At 40.9% G+C, this 20,464-nt stretch overlaps 3 protein-coding genes across 4 annotated transcripts in view; 1 reads left to right on the top strand and 2 right to left on the bottom strand.

Moving 5' to 3' along the window:
* Positions 1–1,434: 1,434 nt before the first annotated feature.
* lgals2b (lectin, galactoside-binding, soluble, 2b) lies at positions 1,435–7,041 on the top strand. The gene is made up of 4 exons (XM_082136267.1): positions 1,435–1,510; positions 3,946–4,025; positions 4,933–5,101; positions 6,767–7,041. The coding sequence occupies exons 1-4, from the start codon at positions 1,508–1,510 to the stop codon at positions 6,911–6,913; spliced, it is 399 nt and encodes a 132-aa protein (XP_081992393.1). The 5' UTR covers positions 1,435–1,507; the 3' UTR covers positions 6,914–7,041.
* A 3,018-nt stretch (positions 7,042–10,059) lies between these two features.
* Positions 10,060–12,238, bottom strand: uts2r4 (urotensin-2 receptor 4). Its single transcript, XM_082136220.1, has one exon. It carries the CDS (start codon positions 11,052–11,054, stop codon positions 10,062–10,064), a length of 993 nt encoding a protein of 330 aa, XP_081992346.1. The 5' UTR covers positions 11,055–12,238; the 3' UTR covers positions 10,060–10,061.
* Positions 12,239–12,816: 578 nt separating this feature from the next.
* The window catches only part of LOC309473930 (arf-GAP with dual PH domain-containing protein 1), a 37,774-nt gene continuing 30,126 nt past the window's right edge, over positions 12,817–20,464 (bottom strand). For both annotated transcript variants that reach the window (XM_082136212.1, XM_082136213.1), the window contains one exon: positions 12,817–13,185. In XM_082136212.1, the coding sequence (XP_081992338.1) occupies positions 13,157–13,185 (29 nt within the window). In that variant the 3' untranslated portion in view covers positions 12,817–13,156. The remainder of the gene's footprint in view (positions 13,186–20,464) is intronic.

Raw genomic sequence — 20,464 nt, 5'->3', positions numbered from 1 at the left:
GGGGCTTCATAGAGACAGGAAGTAAACAGAGCGTTACTGACAGACTGGGAAGAGAGGAGCCGCAACAATGGAGAATATGAGGAAAATAATCAACATTCAAGCAGGAAAACCTGTTCTAGAGCCTGAACAACATCAAGACTTTGAGAAGAGGCACAATATGGCCTAATTAACAAGCTTCCATAAACACACAAATCAAGTGGTCGTGTCTTAAAGACACAGTACAAACAAATTATGAGTATGATTCTCCTCGCACGTACCTGTCTGTGAACATTCAGATGAACACAGAGAGTCTGCAGATGAAGTCCGTGATGAGAGATGTTTCTGATCACAGATGAGATTCGTTCCCCTCATATCCAGACATCAGGCGTGTTCAGTGTGTCGATCAGAGGGTGAAAGATTTCATTACGTCCAGCTGAATGACCAGGACTGACCGTGAGAAACACACTCATGTAGAAACATGGACTGATCATCCTCGAGGGGACAAACCCAGCTCACATCAGTCACAGCTGAAGAGAAAATCTCCATTTTTCTGTGGTAACTATCAGGAAAACGCACCTATTTTTGGCATTGTACTTATTCTGTGTGTTATACTGTGGTTTAATTACAGAAATGTATCACACTTTTATGGCAAAATGTACTTTTTGGCTTCATTGATTGTTCTGAAGATGATGACAAATGTTTTTATTCATTTGCTTATATGTTTGATCAAAGTATACTAATAAGAACTCAGACGTTATGGTTTTGTTGAGTGAAGTGAAACTGTACATTAGAGACTCTATGAAAAGTAAGTTGTTTGAGTTTTCATTGTGTTTAGCTTCGGTCTTCCCTATGCCTGTCATTTGATCCAGTTTTCCATGATTAATCATTATGTTCACCTGTTCTCTTCATTATCTCATTACTTCTCCTTGTTATTTAAGACTTGAGTTTGTGTAATGTTGGTTGTTTATCTGTTCTCCTGAGAATTATGAGACTAAAGACTGTTAATCTACTCGATATCTGCATTGCAACCAACTGTGATGGACAGATACGTTTCTAAATAAGTATTTATTTGATTTTGTAGTTATTTTTCCTTTATTTACGGATTACCCAAACATATATATTTTTTGTTATTATTTTTTTGCAATTGAACAAATGTATAACGATAATGTTCGTTGAATAAAAAAGCTCAGTAATAATTCGAGCTAGAGTTTATCAAGTAAACTACTATGTTAGTGTCAGTTCCCACAAAAGCATTCCTAACATGTTCTATATTATTAGCGACATGTGGACTGTAATATGTGATGTTATCATGCCGCTCTGGGTCAGATACTGAATCAAGAGTCTATTCATGAGGGAATCTCAAAGATAACAGTTATATTGATTGAGTCAGTTGAGTGTGATTGGTTCAGTCTCCTCGCTCTGCTCTCTTCCTATTGGACAGGGTTCTTGAGCTCCGCCTCCTGGGTTTATAATGAGGAGCAACAGGTGAACGAGACACACAGCTGCAGCTCCACCACCAAACAACAAGATGGTAAGTCACTTTATATTATATTATATTATATTATATTATATTATATTATATTATATATTATATTATATTATATTATATTATATTATATATTATATTATATTATATTATATTAGAGTATATTATATTATATTAGAGTATATTATATTATATTAGAGTATATTAGATTATATTAGAGTATATTAGAGTATATTAGATTAGATTATATTAGAGTATATTAGATTCGATTATATTAGATTAGATTAGATTAGAGTATATTAGATTAGAGTCTCATAGGTGCTCTGACTCCATGAGGAAATGAGTGACTTCATGAGGAAATTAACATGAAATAATCCAGATTTTGGCAAGATTTAATATGTCATGCTAATAATTACTAAAAAACAAAAAAAAAAGATATACAATGATTTCCAGACAAACAAAAATGGCTGCAAAATATTGTAATATAAATAAAGTAAACTCTACAGCTGAATCTGCCACTGATGAGTTCCTACAAATGACTGAATGAAGTTTTGAGTGATCAAAGAGTTTGTGTGAATGTCAGATAGACAGGTGTGTGAGGGCTCAGGTAGACAGACAGGTGTGTGAGGGCACAGACAGACAGACAGACAGGTGTGTGAGGGCATAGACAGACAGACAGACAGGTGTGTGAGGGCACAGACAGGTGTGTGAGGGCACAGACAGACAGACAGACAGGTGTGTGAGGGCTCAGGTAGACAGACAGGTGTGTGAGGGCTCAGGTAGACAGACAGGTGTGTGAGGGCTCAGGTAGACAGACAGGTGTGTGAGGGCACAGGTAGACAGACAGGTGTGTGAGGGCACAGACAGGTGTGTGAGGGCACAGACAGACAGACAGACAGGTGTGTGAGGGCACAGGTAGACAGACAGGTGTGTGAATGTCAGACAGACAGATACAGACACACTGAGTGACTTGCTGTTGTGTGGACATTCAGGGTACGTTTACACGACAGCGATATGCTTAAAGCGGAGGAGTTTTTCCTTCGAGTTTTCCGCCTACAGACACCTTTATCAAAACGATCCCCATTCACACGGATCCGCGAAAACGACTAAAACCGCTGTATTCTGCTGCCAGGCCAGTAGATGGCGATGAAACACTACAGACTGAACACGTAATACGCATGTGCATGACGTCAGCGTTTTCACAGATTCACATTTTTGTTGTTTACACAGAGATAATTTTTTAAAACTTGCACTTTGAAACACATTTTCAAAAGTTTGCGTTTTCAGACACCCAAAACACTGTTGTTGTGTAAATATACGGACGAAACGCATAAAACGTTTAGTTTTTTTTTAGTTGAAAACGGTGTCGTGTAAACGGCCCCTCAGTGGGTTTCATGGGGTTCTGCAGCATTCAAACTTCACTATCAAAGAGAAACGTTACACAGATTATGAGACTAACACACACACTCATTCTGCAATATAACATTTATCAGAAAGGCATCAATATACACTTGCAGGGTTGTTTTAACTCAAATTTGGGTCAAATATGGATGAATCCAACCGTTGGGTTAAAAATGTATTAAAAAATGTAACCCAATGGTTGGGTTTGTCCATTTTTTACCCAAACTTGGGTAATATATGGACCAAAATGTGGTTCAAATCAGAGCTATTTGATGCTTGAGTTTCTTTCTCGTTTGCCTTGATTATCAGTGTTAATTGCGTCTTAGAGACGACATACAGACCTGTCGTCTCTAAGCACTAAGGTGTGTTAGATCAAATGTTTGCTCAATATCTTCCTGTTTGTGTCTTTATGACTTTATTATCCAAGGTTTATCATTAACGTTGGGTTTGGGCGCTCAGATAACAGTCAAACAACCGTTCCTCTTATTGACAGCTTCAGGAATCACAGGTTAAACAGTAATTAACAGATCCATCATCGCTGTGAAGAAACTAGAAAACTGTGGAATCCTCTCACAACTGTGTCCATGTTACGTTATATAAGCGTCTCGATCTGTAGTTGATCACACTGCAATGAAGATGATATGATTCAAAAAGTCTTTAATAAATGATCACAACATGAAACTCAGCAGAATCCAGGCAGAGACCATGAGACACTCAAACTAAAATAAAACACGAGGACTTTAAACACAAGAAACAAACACTGCAACACAGATGAACAGAATGACAAGTCAAATCAGTAACCAAGGCAACTAATAATGAAACTGAGTTACACTTTATTTTAAGGTGTTATTATATATTTAAATACTGAGTAATAATAATTAACTACATGTACTTACTATAGGGTTAGGGTTTGGTTGAGGGTTAGTTGCATGTAATTATGCATAATTTACTGTTATTACTATGTACATGTAACATATGTATCAAGGACACTGTAAAATAAAGTGTTTCCTGAAACTGACAGGCAGGGAAAAAGCAAAGACTGAAAACAAACTCAAACTGTTTTCCTCCGTATCTAACAGGTGTTCACAATAAATGACATGAGCTTTAAGGCCGGGATGGAGATGAAGGTCTCTGGGAAGATCAAACCGGGCTGTGATGGGTACGTGCCATAACCGTGAATGTTAATAAAACATTCATTCAAGGTTATCTGCTCTTTAATAATGGTCTCAAAACATCATTTATACATCATTCATGGAATTTCAGTTGGATGTTCATGTAACGTTTTTTTAAATGTAACGTTCAGAGAACATTCAAAAGTAACGTTCCCGTAATGTTTGAAGAATGATACAATGGAATGTTCACATTCATATTTAAAAAAGAAACAACCTTTTAAAAACTGGACGTTTTCAGAGAACAAACATTCAGAAATAACTTGATGGGAACATCAGCAGAATGTTTTTAGACCTTATTTTTGTAAGCTGTGCATATAGACCAAGCGGCAACCGTCCGGTCTCTCTCTTGAATCCAACACTGAGAGACTTAAACTGCAGTTCATCCACTGGCCACTAGAGACCGGCTGCAGAAGATACTCAATCCCATAAACCCCCATGTTAAAATGCCCAACTTTACAGCAGAAAAAAACATGTTTACAGTCTGGTGCAAAAAGTGGTTTTGGTCTATATAGATAATTTTGCCCTTCGACTGTGAGGGGGGTGAATATTTGTATAACTCATCCGTTTAAATTATATTAAGCCTTAAATTTCTGCATAACTTGAGTGACAGGTGGATTGCCGCTGATGTCACTACTAGCCGTTTGTCTGTTAGCGTCACGTCACCTCAGCTAATCCGCCTCGCTGCACATTTACGTTTATCCGGGAGTGACGCTGCCAAGATGGCGACGGCCGGCTCCGCCCACTTTGGGCTTCAGAAATGCTCTTCAGAAACACTACGAGTGACGTCACACACACTACAAATCTTTTACAGTCTATGATAACGACAGAAGACGACAGGTTTTGTAAGAGCTAAAGGTCATAAAGGTGTCCTCTAATGTGTCTCTATGTCCTCAGGTTCTCGATCAACATCGGTCACGACTCAGAGGCAATCGCCCTTCACTTCAACCCTCGTTTCCACTCCCAGGGCGACAACAACACCATCGTGTGCAACTCCAAACAGGGCGGATGGGGATCCGAGCACCGTGAGCAGTGCTTCCCCTTTCAGCAGGGCGAGGAGTTCAAGGTGAGTGACCTCTGACCTCTGACACATCTCAAACCACTCATGATCAATAGGTCATGACAAAAGTGTTCCCATTACTTTAACTTTAATCAAAATAATTTAACCAGGTTTTAAAGTTATACAAGATTTAACTAGGTACGATTACACTTAATTTAGGGCGGTATGTTTTTAAGCTGAATTAGATGGGAAAAAAATTACAGCGACGAGACCAGAATAATAGTGATGCTGTTCTGAGAATTAATTTAACAATCACAGTGTTCTTCTGGCCTTTTTTGACATTTTACTTGCATCTTTCTGGATTTCTGTCGTTTAAAGTTCCCCTGTAGTCTATAATTGTATCCCTTAAAACTCATCTTTGATCACCAAATGACATATTTCAGCGTTTTTTTCCTTGAAAAATTTCTTCATGCCTTAAAATATCTTGAATGTAACTCGACACCCTTGCCTCATTTAGTATACGCGGTTCTATGAATATGCAAATGAGCCCCGCCTCCACTCACTCACTCAGCTCAGAGATCCACTGGTTGACGATCACACGTTGATCTGATTGGTTACAAGGTAGTTTGTGATGTCAGAAACACCAGCGATTTCAAAGCGTGTGTTTGAGACTGTCTTTGGTTCACTGCAGTTTTAAGGAGGAAATACTCAGCAATGCTGTCGACTTATGAATTTACACATGGTTTGTCTTAAAGCCGATTAAAAACACCTTTAAAAAGTCTGTTCTTCTATAAACTACAAATTTCACGTTGGCTATGCATTCAGTGTTCAACACTCCAGTGTAAATGCACCAATACTGGCTAAGATGAAGCTTTGTTCAGTGTAAAGAGGCTCTAAATAGATGTAGATCAAACCTAAAGTTTTATCTGTGTGTTCTTTGACCAGTTCTGCAGTGTTTCCAGTATCTACGTGCCTGGATTTAGTCCGTTCACAGATTACAGAAACTCATGACACAATGAGTCATAAAGAGTTACCCTTTAACTATACATGCAATAAACCGCCCACCGGTCCGAGGTTTGAGGATGAATAATGCTGCCATCACACGCCTTATAATAGCTAATGCACTTTAACCCATTCATTCCCAAAATGGACATTTTGAACATTCAGAAATAACATTTTCATAACTTAAAGTCCCTTTGTGCTGAAAATCCAGCTTTTAATGTTGTTTATGTGTGTATGTGGTGTTTTTAATACGCTTTAAGACAAACCATGTGTAAATTCATAAGTCGGCAGCATTGCTGAGTATTTCCTCCTTAAAACTGCAGTGAACCAAAGACAGTCTCAAACACACGCTTTGAAATCGCTGGTGTTTCTGACGTCACAAACTACCTTGTAACCAATCAGATCAACGTGTGATCGTCAACCAGTGGATCTCTGAGCTGAGTGAGTGAGTGGAGGCGGGGCTCATTTGCATATTCATAGAACCGCGTATACTTAATGAGGCAAGGGTGTCGAGTTACATTCAAGACATTTTAAGACACGAAGAAATTTTTTTTTAAGGGCTAAAACTTATGTATATAATACATAATTGTAATATGTAATTTTTGGTGATCAGCAGTTAGATGAGTTTTAAGGGATAATATTATTGACTACAGGGGTCATCACTTTAATATGATGGTGACGTTGAAAAGCGTGTTAAATCTCAGCGTGTGTCCGTGTCTCTCCCAACAGCTGACCATCACCTTCAACAACGACACTTTCTACATCAAACTCCCAGAAGGCACCATGATGAGCTTCCCGAACCGCTTCGGTGACGACGTGTTCAAACACGTGCACGTGAAGGGAGACGTCAAGGTCGTCAGCATTAAGGTCAAATGAGCAGGACTGTCTCGCTCCTGTCGCTCCGGTCTTCAGTGTGTCAGACCTCGTGTTCTTCACCAGCTTCTGTCTTCCATGAATGTACCAAAGAAAGTGTCGAATAAATCCACTGACGGAATGTGAAAGGACTCGCTGTTTCTCTGAGTGTTCTTTGTGTTTGAGCAGTGTGATATCATGATAAAACTATATATATATATATATATATATATATATATATATATGAATGAGTCAAACCAAATTTTATTCACACACCTTCAACATTTCTCACATTATCACAGTTTATTCGCTATAGTTTAGAAAATGGTAACAAAATATGAGCAGAACTCAAAGTTGATATTTGACTGGTTTTGTCCGTCCTTCTGTTAGACTGTCTCACACATGAATTATGTTGAATATCTGTCAGCTGTTAAATTTAACTACACAATTAGATAATACCAGTTTAGCTCAACCAATCACCAAGCAATGCTTCATTTTGTTCAGTCTGTGTGTAAAAAGAGCATTAGCAATTAAAGACAAAACACTTCAGCAACACATGATCAGCTCAAAGTGTCCCAATCATTATTGCTCCCAAAGTTTTACTGGTAGTCACTGAATGTAGAATATTTGGGTATAATATGTCACAGTTTACTTTATTTTGTCCTCCTCACTTACATAAATGAACTATAGTGTCCTGATCACACTAATGAAAATATATCAAAAATGATATCTAGTGTCTGAATAATTTTTATTTGACTGTATATTAGTTTTATCATTGTAGGAGAATCATCTCTCTCTCTCTCTCTCTCTCTCTCAATATATATATATATATATATCAGCTGAAAATTAAAAATGTCCTGTGAAAAGAATCTGAAGTGTTGATTCATCAGATGAGAAAGCTGAAAACTGTCACTCTGATTTCATGTCTGTCAGAAAGAAACATTTCCCTTTATGTACTGTATTTTTTCATTGTGTTAAATGATTGAGTTCAGTTCAGAGCAACAGGATCCTCATGATAATTTACAGACAGACTCGAAAAGATCTGAAGCAAGAGCTGAGGAATGTGACGGACAGAAAACAGATTCCACACGCACGCACACACACACACACACACACACACACACACACACCCATTTAAGAGTTCACTTGCCAGTTGTCCGAATGATCATGAGTGAATGAACTTTATTTAGGCTAGCTTAAACATTTTAATAATTTAACTTGTGAGGAGACAGTATTGCATGAACTATTTTATATTAATCTTAAAAGCCCACAGGTACACAGAAATAAAAACAAGCACCATAAAGACAGTCCATCAGTGTAATTAATATTCAAAACTTGCAGCTACAATACAGATTCAAACTATATTGAGCAGCGTTTCTCTGGTGTAAACATGGATCTCAGGTCTGATCCGACGGGTCACACACAGTTCAAAACAGCAGTTATAAACAACCATAGATGCAAATAATAAAATTCTAACCATTAACCATATTATCATGTGTAGTGAAGACAGCAAATAGGGACTTATCAGCTTATCAGAGGGAAGAGAAACACTTCCCAAATCCCATATCTTCTGCTGTTGATGTGTCCAATCGAACATCCGCAAATATTAATTCATGAATCAACACGCACCAGTGCTACAGTTTTCTAAATGTCATAATCATTTGATAACAAACAAGTATTCATTACTTCAATGTGCTCATTGTTTCTGCCTTAAATTATTATATTGTTTAAATGAATAGATTTTTAGCTAACTGTGATTATGTACATTTCTGAAATACATAACTTCGACAGTTCCCTCTGATAACAGATCACTTTAAATTGTAATGTGGACTCATACATTTTCTGTAAAGCTGCTTTGAAACTGTGTATTGTGAAAAGCACTATACATATAAATGTGAACTGAATTGAATTGAATGAATATTAAGACCCGATATATAAATTTTAAATTATAAAAAGTTACAATCAATATGTGTGTTCGGAGCGTCTGCTCTCTAATCGCTCTCACAGTACTTTAATATCAAACAAGGATCGGTCTGTGCAGCGCCGCTGTAAGTCGAACACACCTATTATTTTGAGAGGCTGTTCACTGCAGAGCCAATGGCTGGAGATTGAGGTCGAGCTCCTCCTCTCTGGATGTAATGGGTGGAGCTTGACATCAAGCTCCTCCTCTATGGATGTAATGGGTGAAGTTTGACATCAAGCCACTCCTCTCTGTACGTAATGGGTGGCGCTTGACGTCAAGCTCCTCCTGTCTGGATGTAATGGGAAGAGCTTGACATCAAGCTCCTCCTCTAAGGATGTAATGGGTGAAGTTTGACATCAAGCTCCTCCTCTATGGATGTAATTTACATTTACATTTATTCATTTAGCTGACGCTTTTATCCAAAGCGACTTACAATTGCTATATATGTCAGAGGTCGCACGCCTCTGGAGCAACTAGGGGTTAAGTGTCTTGCTCAGGGACACATTGGTGTCTCACAGTGGATTAGAACCCGGGTCTCTCACACCAAAGGCATGTGTCTTATCCATTGCGCCACCCCCACCCTATATGGATGTAATGGGTGAAGTTTGACATCAAGCACTCCTCTCTGAACGTAATGGGTGGAGGTTGATGTCAAGCTCCTCCTCTCTGGATGTAATGGGCAGAACTTGACGTCGAGCTCCTCCTCTCTGTACGTAATGGGTGGAGGTTGACGTCAAGCTCCTTTCTTGACATAATGGGTGGAGCTTGATGTTAAACTCCTCCTCTCTGTACGTAATGGGTGGAGGTTGACGTCAAGCTCCTCTCTTGACATAATGGGTGGAGCTTGATGGTAAACTCCTCCTCTCTTGACATAATTGGTGGGGCTTGATGCTAAACTCCTCCTCTCTTGATGTAATGGGTAGAGCTTGATGTTCAACTCCTCCTCTCTTGACATAATGGGTGGAGCTTGATGTTAAACTCCTCCTCTCTGGATGTAGGTTAGGTCCACCTATTACGTCCAGAGACCGGTAGTTGCTGGACGTCATCTGGCTCTGCAATAAGCAATAGTTTTGCAATTTTGTTGCGTGCAGAGATGACACATTTTTGTTACTTTTGAACGTTTTAGTAATCAAGGGTAAAAAATTGAAAAAACAAAAACAGCTGATATCCGCTGATTTCTAAAGTCACGTTACACTCTCACAACAGAAGTCATCCTATCTGATCCTGGAGCGCGTTGGTCCCTGCGGCCGACCCCGAGGACTGACCTCTCTGGGCCAGGTAGTCACGGTAGTTGCGTGTCAGTAGCGTGTAAAGCAGCGGGTTGACGCAGCTGTTTCCGTACGTTAGGCAGGTGACAAAGAAGTTGACGTAGGTGTGAGCGGCGGGCGACAGCGAACGGAGCGACTCAGATGAGAAGAGCTTGGCCATCTGCCAGCCCCAGAACGGCAGGAAACACGCCCAGTACGCCAAGACAATGCAGAAGATCATTCCCACCACTTTGTGTTTCAGTCTGCGCCGGCGGATGGATGTCGAGGATCCACGGGTCAGGTTGGCCTGAGCGGCCCAGTACCGGCGGGCGAGACCCGCGTAGAGTCCGACCATCAGCAGGCCGGGCAGGAGCATGCTAGTGAAGAAGAGCGCGGTGAGATACGCCTTAAAGGCCTCGGGCGTCCATGTTGGGAAGCATATGCGTTTAACAAGCCCCGCTGTTGCAGGACGTCCCTCTCGGAGTCGGATCATCACCATCATCGGGAGCGTTAGCACAAACGCAGCAGCCCATATTCCCAACGCCATTAGCCAGTGTCCGCGGGTGGTGGACCGTCGTGCGCGGAAAGGCGTGGCAACGGCGCGGTAGCGCTCCAAACTCATCGCCACCAACACAAACACACTCGCGTGCATTGTGAGCAGATCCAGACTCAATAGCAGCCGGCAGCCCATTTCCCCGAAGAACCAATCGTGGGCGAAATATGTGCAGACGACGAATGGGATGGTGCCGAGATAGAGTAGATCAGCTGTCGCTAGATTGAGGATGAAGACGTATAAGGATCCGGCGCGCCGAAGCGTAGCCGACCGCATGATGGCAAGGGTGTACAGGTTACCCGTCACGCCGAGAACACACATGGTGATCAGGGTGGCGCCCAGAAGAGGAGTGACCCAAACCACTCCCGCGCTTCCCAGCGCCACAGCACTGCCGTTACTCATTATGGGGAAAATGAGTTTGAATGTTTCCTACAAAACTGAGCTCTTGTTTGCACTTAAAAATAAAGGTTCTTCAATGGCATCTGAACACTTTTGCATTCCATTGCACAAAATAAACTTTAAAGTGGGAAAAAAGAGGTTATTAAAATGATGGTGTTCTTCAGAAGTGTTTACTGAACAGTTCCCAGAATGGTTCTTCTATGGCATCGCTGGGAAAACACTGTAATGTAACACGTGTGGCAGAGAAAAGCCTCTTCCAACATCAAAGTACGACATGAACATGGAGCGACTGACTTACAACTCCTTTGGCAAAAAGTCCTAAACATTCCCATGATCCAACTCTGTGCAGGACCGTCGTAGAGCGAAGCGCCGTCCGTGAGATCTCAGATGTGATGTTCTCCAGCTTTGGTTGTGTTGAGACTGTGGTTTCTGTTGTGTCTGCAGGATTCTCTCACGTCCACTCATGTCCATGTCCACTCATGTCCATGTCTCTCTCTCTCTCTCTCTCTCTCTCTCTCTGCCTCTCTCTCTCTCTCTCTCTCTGCCTCTCTCTCTCTCTGCCTCTCTCTCTCTCTCTCTGTCTCTCTCTCTGGCTCTCTCTCTCTCTCATGTCCATGTCCATCTCTCTCTCTCTCTCTCTCTCTGGCTCTCTCTCTCTCTGTCCCTCTCTCTCTCTCTCTCTCTCTCTCTCTCTCTCTCTCAGGTAGGTGTGATCTGGCGTTCAGTATTTGAGCCACTCAAACGTCTCCGAACACCCTGGTGCCGTTTCACACACCCCGATCATGAGCAGAACTCAATAATCTTCCATTCACACCAACGTACAAACACACACAGCGCACGAATATCCTCTAGCTCACGTGAGCGCTCACCTCACAAACACATGAAGATTATTAGATCAGCACTTTTATTAAAACTGCACTAACTAATTCGCCCTCATGTTGCTCTAAATCTATTTAGTTTATATCTTCTCCTCCAAAAGCTCTTAAACCTCATTTGTGACCCTGGACCACAAAACCAGTCACATGGGGCAATTTGTTTAAATTTAGATTTATACATCATCTGAAAGCTGAATAAATAAGCTTTACATTGATGTGTGGTTTGTTAGGATAGGACAATATTTGTCTGAGATACATACAACTATCTGGAATCTGAGGGTGCAAAAAAGAAACAGTTGTTTTCATTTATGTTGGAGATTGTGCAGCATTCACTCACACAAATAAAAGTTTTATATATTTACGGTAGGACATTTACTAAATATCTTCATGAAACATGATCTTTACTTAATATCCTACTGATTTGTGGCATAAAAGAAAAATCGATAATTTTGACCCATACAGTGTATTGTTGGCTATTGCCACAGATAAACCCATGCGACTCGTGACTGGGTCACATTTGTGAACATAAACATTCAAATATCTGAATGAACGGTCATGTGACACTTGAACCATTGCGAAAGTATTCACACCCCTTAATTTTTTCACATTTTGTTATGCTGCAAACTTATGCTTTTTATTTTGAGAAAGTTGCAAAGTTGTCACAAATTTTCATTAGTTATTATGGGGTATTGAGCAAAATGTAAAAAAGAAAAGAAAAGGGGGATGAACACTTTTGCAAGGACAGTTTTATGACACTTATGAGGCCTTTTGGTTGTTTTTTGAGGACTGATGTAGTTGAACATTCTGCTAAACATCTCTTTTATGTTCTGCAGAGAAAAGAAAATGGTTTGGAACGACATGGAAGAGAGAAAATGATGACAGAACAATCATTTTTGTCTGAACCATCCCTTTATTATGTGAAGAAAAGCATGTTCAGATCCAGAGAATTGGCTTTTACATGAAACTGAGCTGAACTCACTGCAGTAAATGTCCATGTGAGGGTCAGATGATGAACTAATGACTCAATCTCGCCACTAGATGGAGCTTTTAGGACCAAATTGGTACATGACAAAATTTCAGTTTAGATGAACATGCAAATAATAAAGTTAAAAAAGGTTTTATAATCTAATGATACAGAATCATAGTACAGTGTACGAACAACACAAACGTAAAAATAGATATCAGAAGATCCGCTGCAGAGGTCAGAGGTCAGAGGCGCCGAGCGGTCCATCAGTATTTGTGTTTGAAGTACGCCTCCACTGAAAAACACACGACACTCATGTTTGGTACAGCCACAGGTGTGTGTGTGTGTGTGTGTGTGTGTGTGTGTGTGTGTGTGTGTGTGTGTGTGTGTGTGTGTGTGTGTGTGTGTGTATGTGCGTGTGCGTGCGTGCGTGCGTGCGTGCGTGTGTGTGTGTGTGTGTGTGTGTGAGTGTGTGTGTATGTGTGTGTATGTGTGTGTGTGCGTGTGCGTGTGCGTGCGTGCGTGCGTGTATGTGTGTGTGTGAGTGTGTGCAGGGATTAAAGTGAAAAAAATTCTTCTGACTGAAATTTTTTTTTACGCCAAGTCATATACCTTTTTAAATAGTCGAGACCAATAGCGTTTTAAGGGGATACGTTTTAAACTGCTTTAATATTGCCAGTAGGCGTATCAGTGAACAGTTGCGAAATCAAATGAATAAATAATAAACAGGTTTCTTCACCTAAGTTAGGGCTGCACGATTATTACAAAAATCATAATTGTAATTGCGATTTATTAATTATGATTATCAAAGTTTACATTGAATATATATATATAAACAAATTTTGTTTAAACATGTTCTGATTTGCATATATATATATATATATATATATATATATATATATATATATACATACATACATACATACATACATATACACGTATATATTATATAGGCAAATTATAACACGTTTACACAAAATTTGCACACACAAGCACTTTTCCCCTTTATTTAACATAAATTGTAAGAATATGACTAATAGTAAAGACTAGTAAAGACATAGGGGTGGTGGCGCAATGGATAAGACACATGCCTTTGGCGTGAGAGACCCGGGTTCGAATCCACTGTGAGACACCAATGTGTCCCTGAGCAAGACACTTAACCCCTAGTTGCTCCAGAGGCGTGCGACCTCTGACATATATAGCAATTGTAAGTCGCTTTGTATAAAAGCGTCAGCTAAATGAATAAATGTAAATGTAAAATGTAAATGTAGTAGCCTCTAATAAATAAACATTATGCTAAAGCTATTAAATAGCAGTTCCAAACTAGTTTTTGTTAATACAATGTTGGTATGAGCCACTACAGTCATTTAAAAATATAAAAAATACCACAAAGAAAAATAGTGGCATTTTGGGGTTAATATGGAAACGACAGTTACCATGGTGAATATACAGTATTAACAATAACTGTTAATGAAACATGGAAACTGCTCCTGGTGAATAGAATGAAAATCATACCTGCATTACTTTTATTTCGTGTAATTTACAACGTAACGGCGTTGCATGCTCGTAGTCTAAAAATAACGCCATAGGAGCGGAGGAGAGGGGCGCGGGGAGCAAGTATGGCGTTATTTTTATGTCAAAAGTTATGAGCGTGTAAGACATGCTCACGAGCACATTATGTTATTTCACACGCGTAAAAATGAACCTTCAGCTGGCATGATAAAAGTACTCGCGCACAAATTCAACAACCGAGAGGTGTACAGGTAGCTGCGAGCGAGCGCCTGGCATACTCTCATAGGTTAACTCTGCTTGTACAGTGGAATCCTGCTTGCGCGCAGCGGGCTTCTGCTCGCGGAGTGCTGTTTTGCTCGCGCAGTGGATTTCTGCTCGCTCAGCTGATTTCTGCTCGCTCGAGTCTACATGACTTTTGACAATTTGGGGGCGGAAACCAAGGAGGGCACTGACCCTCTTATGATTGGTCACTTTCATCATAGAAAATCTTGGGAAATCCTAACCCCGCCCACCTTCTGACGCAGCGCGCGTCACTCAGCTCGCTCTGCTACTCCAGCTATCTCTGTGTATATTTTAGACAACGAAATATGCGATAAAACACCATACTAACTATTTTCGTTTTCATTTAAAGAAATCTTAAACATGATAGCCACACAAATGTGGTTCAGGCAACGCGTATTGATTATATTCACTGCACATAACGTTTGCCTATTTATAAAAAAAACTAAATATAAAACACAAACCTGCCTCTTTTCGTTTTAAATATAATATAAAACCATTAAACATTTTAATATGGCCCAGGCAATATGTGCATTTGTACCAAACAACAGATTTTGCAGTAAACAACAATTCAGTTTTTAACATTTTTACATACAATTATTACAATTTAAAATGACAAAACTCAACCCAGTCTCTTTTTGTTAAATTTCAGTTTTGATCAATATTAGCCATTATAAAAGTATAAGTAAAAGGTATAAGAAGCTAAAGCCCTGCATTTCAGCCCGAGCCCGACGGGCCCCGACTTTTTTACACCCCTAGGGCCGGGCTTCGGGCCAATTTTCACGTCATAGTTCACATGCGGGCCGGGCCTCGGGCCTTTTTTGGGTTATCCTTCTTTTTATATTTTTAGACATTAATTAAAAAAATATGAGAAGTTGACGTCGACGATAGAAAAACAAACATAGAAAGACATTTAATAACCTCATAACTTTCATAATCGTAAAATTACACTGACATATGATTGATGACAGTCTCACGCACGCACGCACACACACACACACACACACAGAAGGTTTCCCGTCAGCGCAACCAACGATTCACCTCATGTGCAAATAATGGAGAATATTAAGAGAAAAATCGCAGAGTGATAGAAGAGAGGACTGGGTTAAAATCTTCCACTGTGGATGCTATTCTTTTTCTCCACGATGCTCTGTAAGAGACTGTTCTAACTTTTCGTTTGATTGGACTTTATTTCCGTTTAACTGTTGGAAACTACTGGAAAAAAGAATGGCCATGTTCTGTGGTGCATTTTTGAGGTAAGATAACCTGCAAGTTTGTTTTTGATTTATTTAATTTAATTTGTTTAGATTGGCTATTGCTCATTTCGTTTGCGAGCGCTGTTGCGAGCAACCTGAGCCTGCCTCAGTATTTAAAAAAAATTACTCACTGTGGTTTAATAAATAAACATTAAACTAACTGTCTGTGTGATATGCTTGAAGTGTTTTATATCTATGGATTTTATTGTAGCCAAGTAAAGTATTAGCGTTGATTTGAGAGGCTAAATTGATCAAACATGTTTTACTCGCTGTTGGCTCGGCTTGCTTGGTCGTCATTTATTTAATTTTTTTTAATGCTCCAAACATTTGTCTAAATTAACTTAATAAAGAAATGAAAAGAAAAGAAGCATAACGAACAAAACGGACATATTTTAATGGCTGCAAATAGGGCAGGCTACCGCTGTAAAAAAAAAAAAATAGGGCCGGGCTCGGGCCTAGATTTGAGGCCCGTGCAGGGCTCTATAAGAAGCTATACAAATAAAGCTATACATATAAGCTATTTATCTTTACCGTTGTATGGTTAGATTAGAACGCTGACTTTGTATGTTTGAATGAATTGTTTGCTTTATTTGTATAGCTTCTTATACCTTTTATAAGAAGCTATACAAATAAAGCAAACAATTCAGTCAAACATACAAAGTCAGCGCTTTAAAAAAAATATTATGGCTATTATTGATAAAAACTGAAATTTAACAAAAAGAGACTGGGTTGAGTTTTGTCATTTTAAATTGTAATAATTGTATGTAAAAAATTGTTGTTTACTGCAAAATCTGTTGTTTGGTACAAATGCACATATTGCCTGGACCATATTAAAATGTTTAATGGTTTTATATTATATTTAAAACGAAAAGAGGCAGGTTTGTGTTTTATATTTAGTTTTTTTTATAAATAGGCAAACGTTATGTGCAGTGAATATAATCAATACGCGTTGCCTGAACCACATTTGTGTGGCTATCATGTTTAAGATTTCTTTAAATGAAAACGAAAATAGTTAGTATGGTGTTTTATCGCATATTTCGTTGTCTAAAATATACACAGGCCCTGTCCCAAATGGCACACTCCGGACTTGTGGACTTCCTCAGAGTCCACACTTTGGTGACGTCATGTAGTGCAGACCTATAGGGCCCTTGGCGCGAGTCCACGAGGGCGCATTGAGAGGTATTTTTGGGACAGACTCGATCGGCACGCCGGAAATAACGGTCTGGTTGTTGTTGGACAGGAGAAATCTCAAATTTTTGCGCTCCGACGTCTTATCTGCATGTCAACTACACATCCTAATTTTACAGTTCTATATTTTGATATTGTGCATGCCATCTGGGCATTAAACAATAGATATATCATGCTTATTTAGAATCAGAATCAGAATCAGAATCAGAAAGAGCTTTATTGCCAAGTATGCTTGCGCATACGAGGAATTTGTCTTGGTGACAGTAGCTTCCAGTACACATACAATATAAAGTGACAAGACAAGTGACAAGTAACATAGGTATAAATAAAATAAAAAAATAGAAAAAATAAAAATAAAATAAAAATAAAAGATTATAAATTATAAATATATATAAAGTTATAAGGTGCTATAATGAAATGTCTGAGGGAAGTATTGCACATGTTTGTTCCACAGTAGGGGAACATTTAAGTGTTCATGAGGTAGATGGCCTGGGGAAAGAAACTTTTCCTGTGTCTGGTTGTTTTTGTGCTCGGTGCTCTGTAGCGTCGACCAGACGGTAACAGTTCAAACAGAAAGTGTGCTGGGTGTGACGGGTCCAGAGTGATTTTGCGAGCCCTTTTACTCACTCTGGATGAGTGCAGTACTTTGAGTGTGGGAAGGGTAGTGCCAGTGATTCGCTCAGCAGTCCGAACTATCCGCTGTAGTCTACGGAGGTCGGTTTTGGTAGCAGAGCCAAACCAGACGGTGATGGAAGTGCAGAGGATGGACTGGATGACAGCTGAGTAGAACTGTACGAGCAGCTCCTGTGGCAGGTTGAATTTCCTCAGCTGACGCAGGAAGTACAGTCTCTGTTGGGCTTTCTTCACAATAGAGTCTATGTGAGTGTCCCACTTCAGATCCTGAGAGATGGTGGTGCCCAGGAACCTGAATGACTCTACTGTAGTCACAGTGCTGTCCATGATGGTGAGTGAAGGGAGTGCAGGGGGGTTTCTCCTGAAGTCCACGATCATCTCCACTGTTTTGAGCGTGTTCAGCTCCAGGTTGTTATAACTGCACCAAAGAGCCAGCTGCTCCACCTCCTGTCTGTACGCAGACTCGTCACCGTTCCGGATGAGTCCGATAACAGTAGTGTCGTCCGCAAACTTCAGGAGCTTGACAGAGGTGTCTTTAGAGGTGCAGTCATTTGTGTACAGGGAGAAGAGCAGTGGTGAGAGAACACATCCCTGTGGAGCACCGGTGCTGATGGTGCGGCTGTCGGACGTGATTTTGCCCATTCTGACTAGCTGTTGTCTGTCTGTCAGAAAGCTGGTGATCCATTGACAGATGGAGCTAGGGACAGAGAGCTGGGTCAGTTTGGTCTGGAGCAGTGATGGGACGATGGTGTTGAAGGCAGAACTAAAGTCCACGAACAGAATCCTTGCATAGGTCCCTGGTTTGTCCAGATGTTGTAGGGTGTAATGCAGTCCCATATTGACCACATCATCCACAGACCGGTTTGCTCTGTAGGCAAACTGCAGGGGGTCCAGCAAGGGTCCAGTGATGTCCTTCAGATATGCTAACACCAGTCTTTCGAATGACTTCATGGCCACAGATGTTAAGGCAACAGGTCTGTAGTCATTGAGTCCTGTGATCTTTGGTTTCTTCGGGATTGGGATGATGGTGGAGCGTTTAAAGCAGAGAGGGACTTTGCACTGCTCCAGTGATCTGTTGAAGATCAGTGAGAAGATAGAGGCCAGCTGGTCAGCGCAGGTTTTCAGACAGGCTGGTGAAACACCGTCTGGGCCTGGTGCTTTCCTTCTCTTCTGTTTCCTGAAGATCTGACGCACATTATCCTCACTGATCTGAAGTGCAGGGGGGGAGGGGAGGGGGATGGCTGGAGGTGTTGATGGCTGTGTAGAGAGATGGTCAGGGCGGGTATGGGGTGTCTGATCGGGGGTCTCAAATCTACAGTAAAAGACATTCAGCTCGTTCGCAAGATGCTTGTTGCTGTCGATGCTGGGGGATGGTGTCTTGTAGTTGGTAATGTCTTTCAGGCCTTTCCACACTGATGCAGGGTCGTTGGAGGAAAACTGGTTTTCCAGCTTTTTGGCATAGCTCTTCTTAGCCACTTCAATCTCCTTTGTCAGTGTGTTCCTGGCCTGATTATACAAGATCCTATCCCCACTCCTGTAGGCATCTTCTTTGACCTGACGAAGCTGTCTGAGTTTTGGTGTGAACCATGGTTTATCATTGTTGAATGATAAGTAAGTCCTGGTAGGGATGCATAAATCCTCACAGAAACTGATGTATGATGTTACAGTCTCTGTGAGCTCGTCCAGATCGCTGGCAGCAGCTTCAAAAACACTCCAGTCAGTGCATTCAAAACAGGCTTGTAAGACCTGCTCTGTGTCGTTGGTCCATCTCTTTACAGTCCTTATTACTGGCTTAGCAGTTTTAAGTTTTTGCCTGTAAGTTGGTAGAAGATGAACCAGGCAGTGATCGGAAAGTCCTAGAGCTGCTCTGGCGACGGAGCGATATGCATCCTTTGTTGTGGTGTAGCAATGGTCCAAAATATTATTGTCTCTGGTGGGGCATGTAATGTGCTGTTTGAATTTAGGCAGTTCACGTGTGAGTTTTGCCTGATTAAAGTCTCCGAGAATGATAAGAACAGAGTCCGGGTGTTGTTGTTCTGTTTCTGTGATCAGATCAGCCAGCTGTTGCAGCGCCGTACTCACGTGTGCTTGCGGTGGAATGTAAACACTGATGAGAACGAGCGAGGAAAACTCCCGCGGCGAGTAGAACGGCTTACAGTTAATGAAAAGCACTTCCACATCAGGACAGCACATCTTCCTTAACACAGTTACATCAGTACACCACCTTCTGTTGATGTAAAAGCATGTCCCACCACCGCGCGTTTTCCCCGTTGACTCCATATCGCGATCCGCTCTGAACAGCTGAAAGTCCGGTAGATGTAACGCGCTGTCCGGAATGGCTTCGTTCAGCCAGGTTTCCGTGAAACACAGAGCAGCAGAGTTGGTAAAGTCCTTGTTTTTGCGTGAGAGCAGAAGTAGTTCGTCCATTTTGTTAGGGAGAGAGCGGACATTCGCCAGATGGATGCTAGGCAGCGCCGTTCTGAATCCGCGCTGCCTGAGCTTAACGAGTGTGCCGGCTCGCTTCCCACGCCTGCGCGTCTTATACTGTTTCCACAGTGCAGCGGCGCAACCGACGACAATGTTCCGCAAAACGCCAGAAGAATCAAAAACTGGTTGGTGATCAGTTGGTGTGCACTGCCGAATGTTCAGCAGTTCGTCCCTGGTATAACTGATAGCGAATGACAAACATAAAACAGGACAAACTAA

The sequence above is a fragment of the Leuciscus leuciscus genome (assembly GCF_965113295.1).
Source record: "Leuciscus leuciscus genome assembly, chromosome: 14".
Lineage (NCBI taxonomy): Eukaryota > Metazoa > Chordata > Actinopteri > Cypriniformes > Leuciscidae > Leuciscus > Leuciscus leuciscus.
Note: the sequence above shows the minus strand (reverse complement) of the source record. Positions and strands in the feature narration are given on the sequence as shown.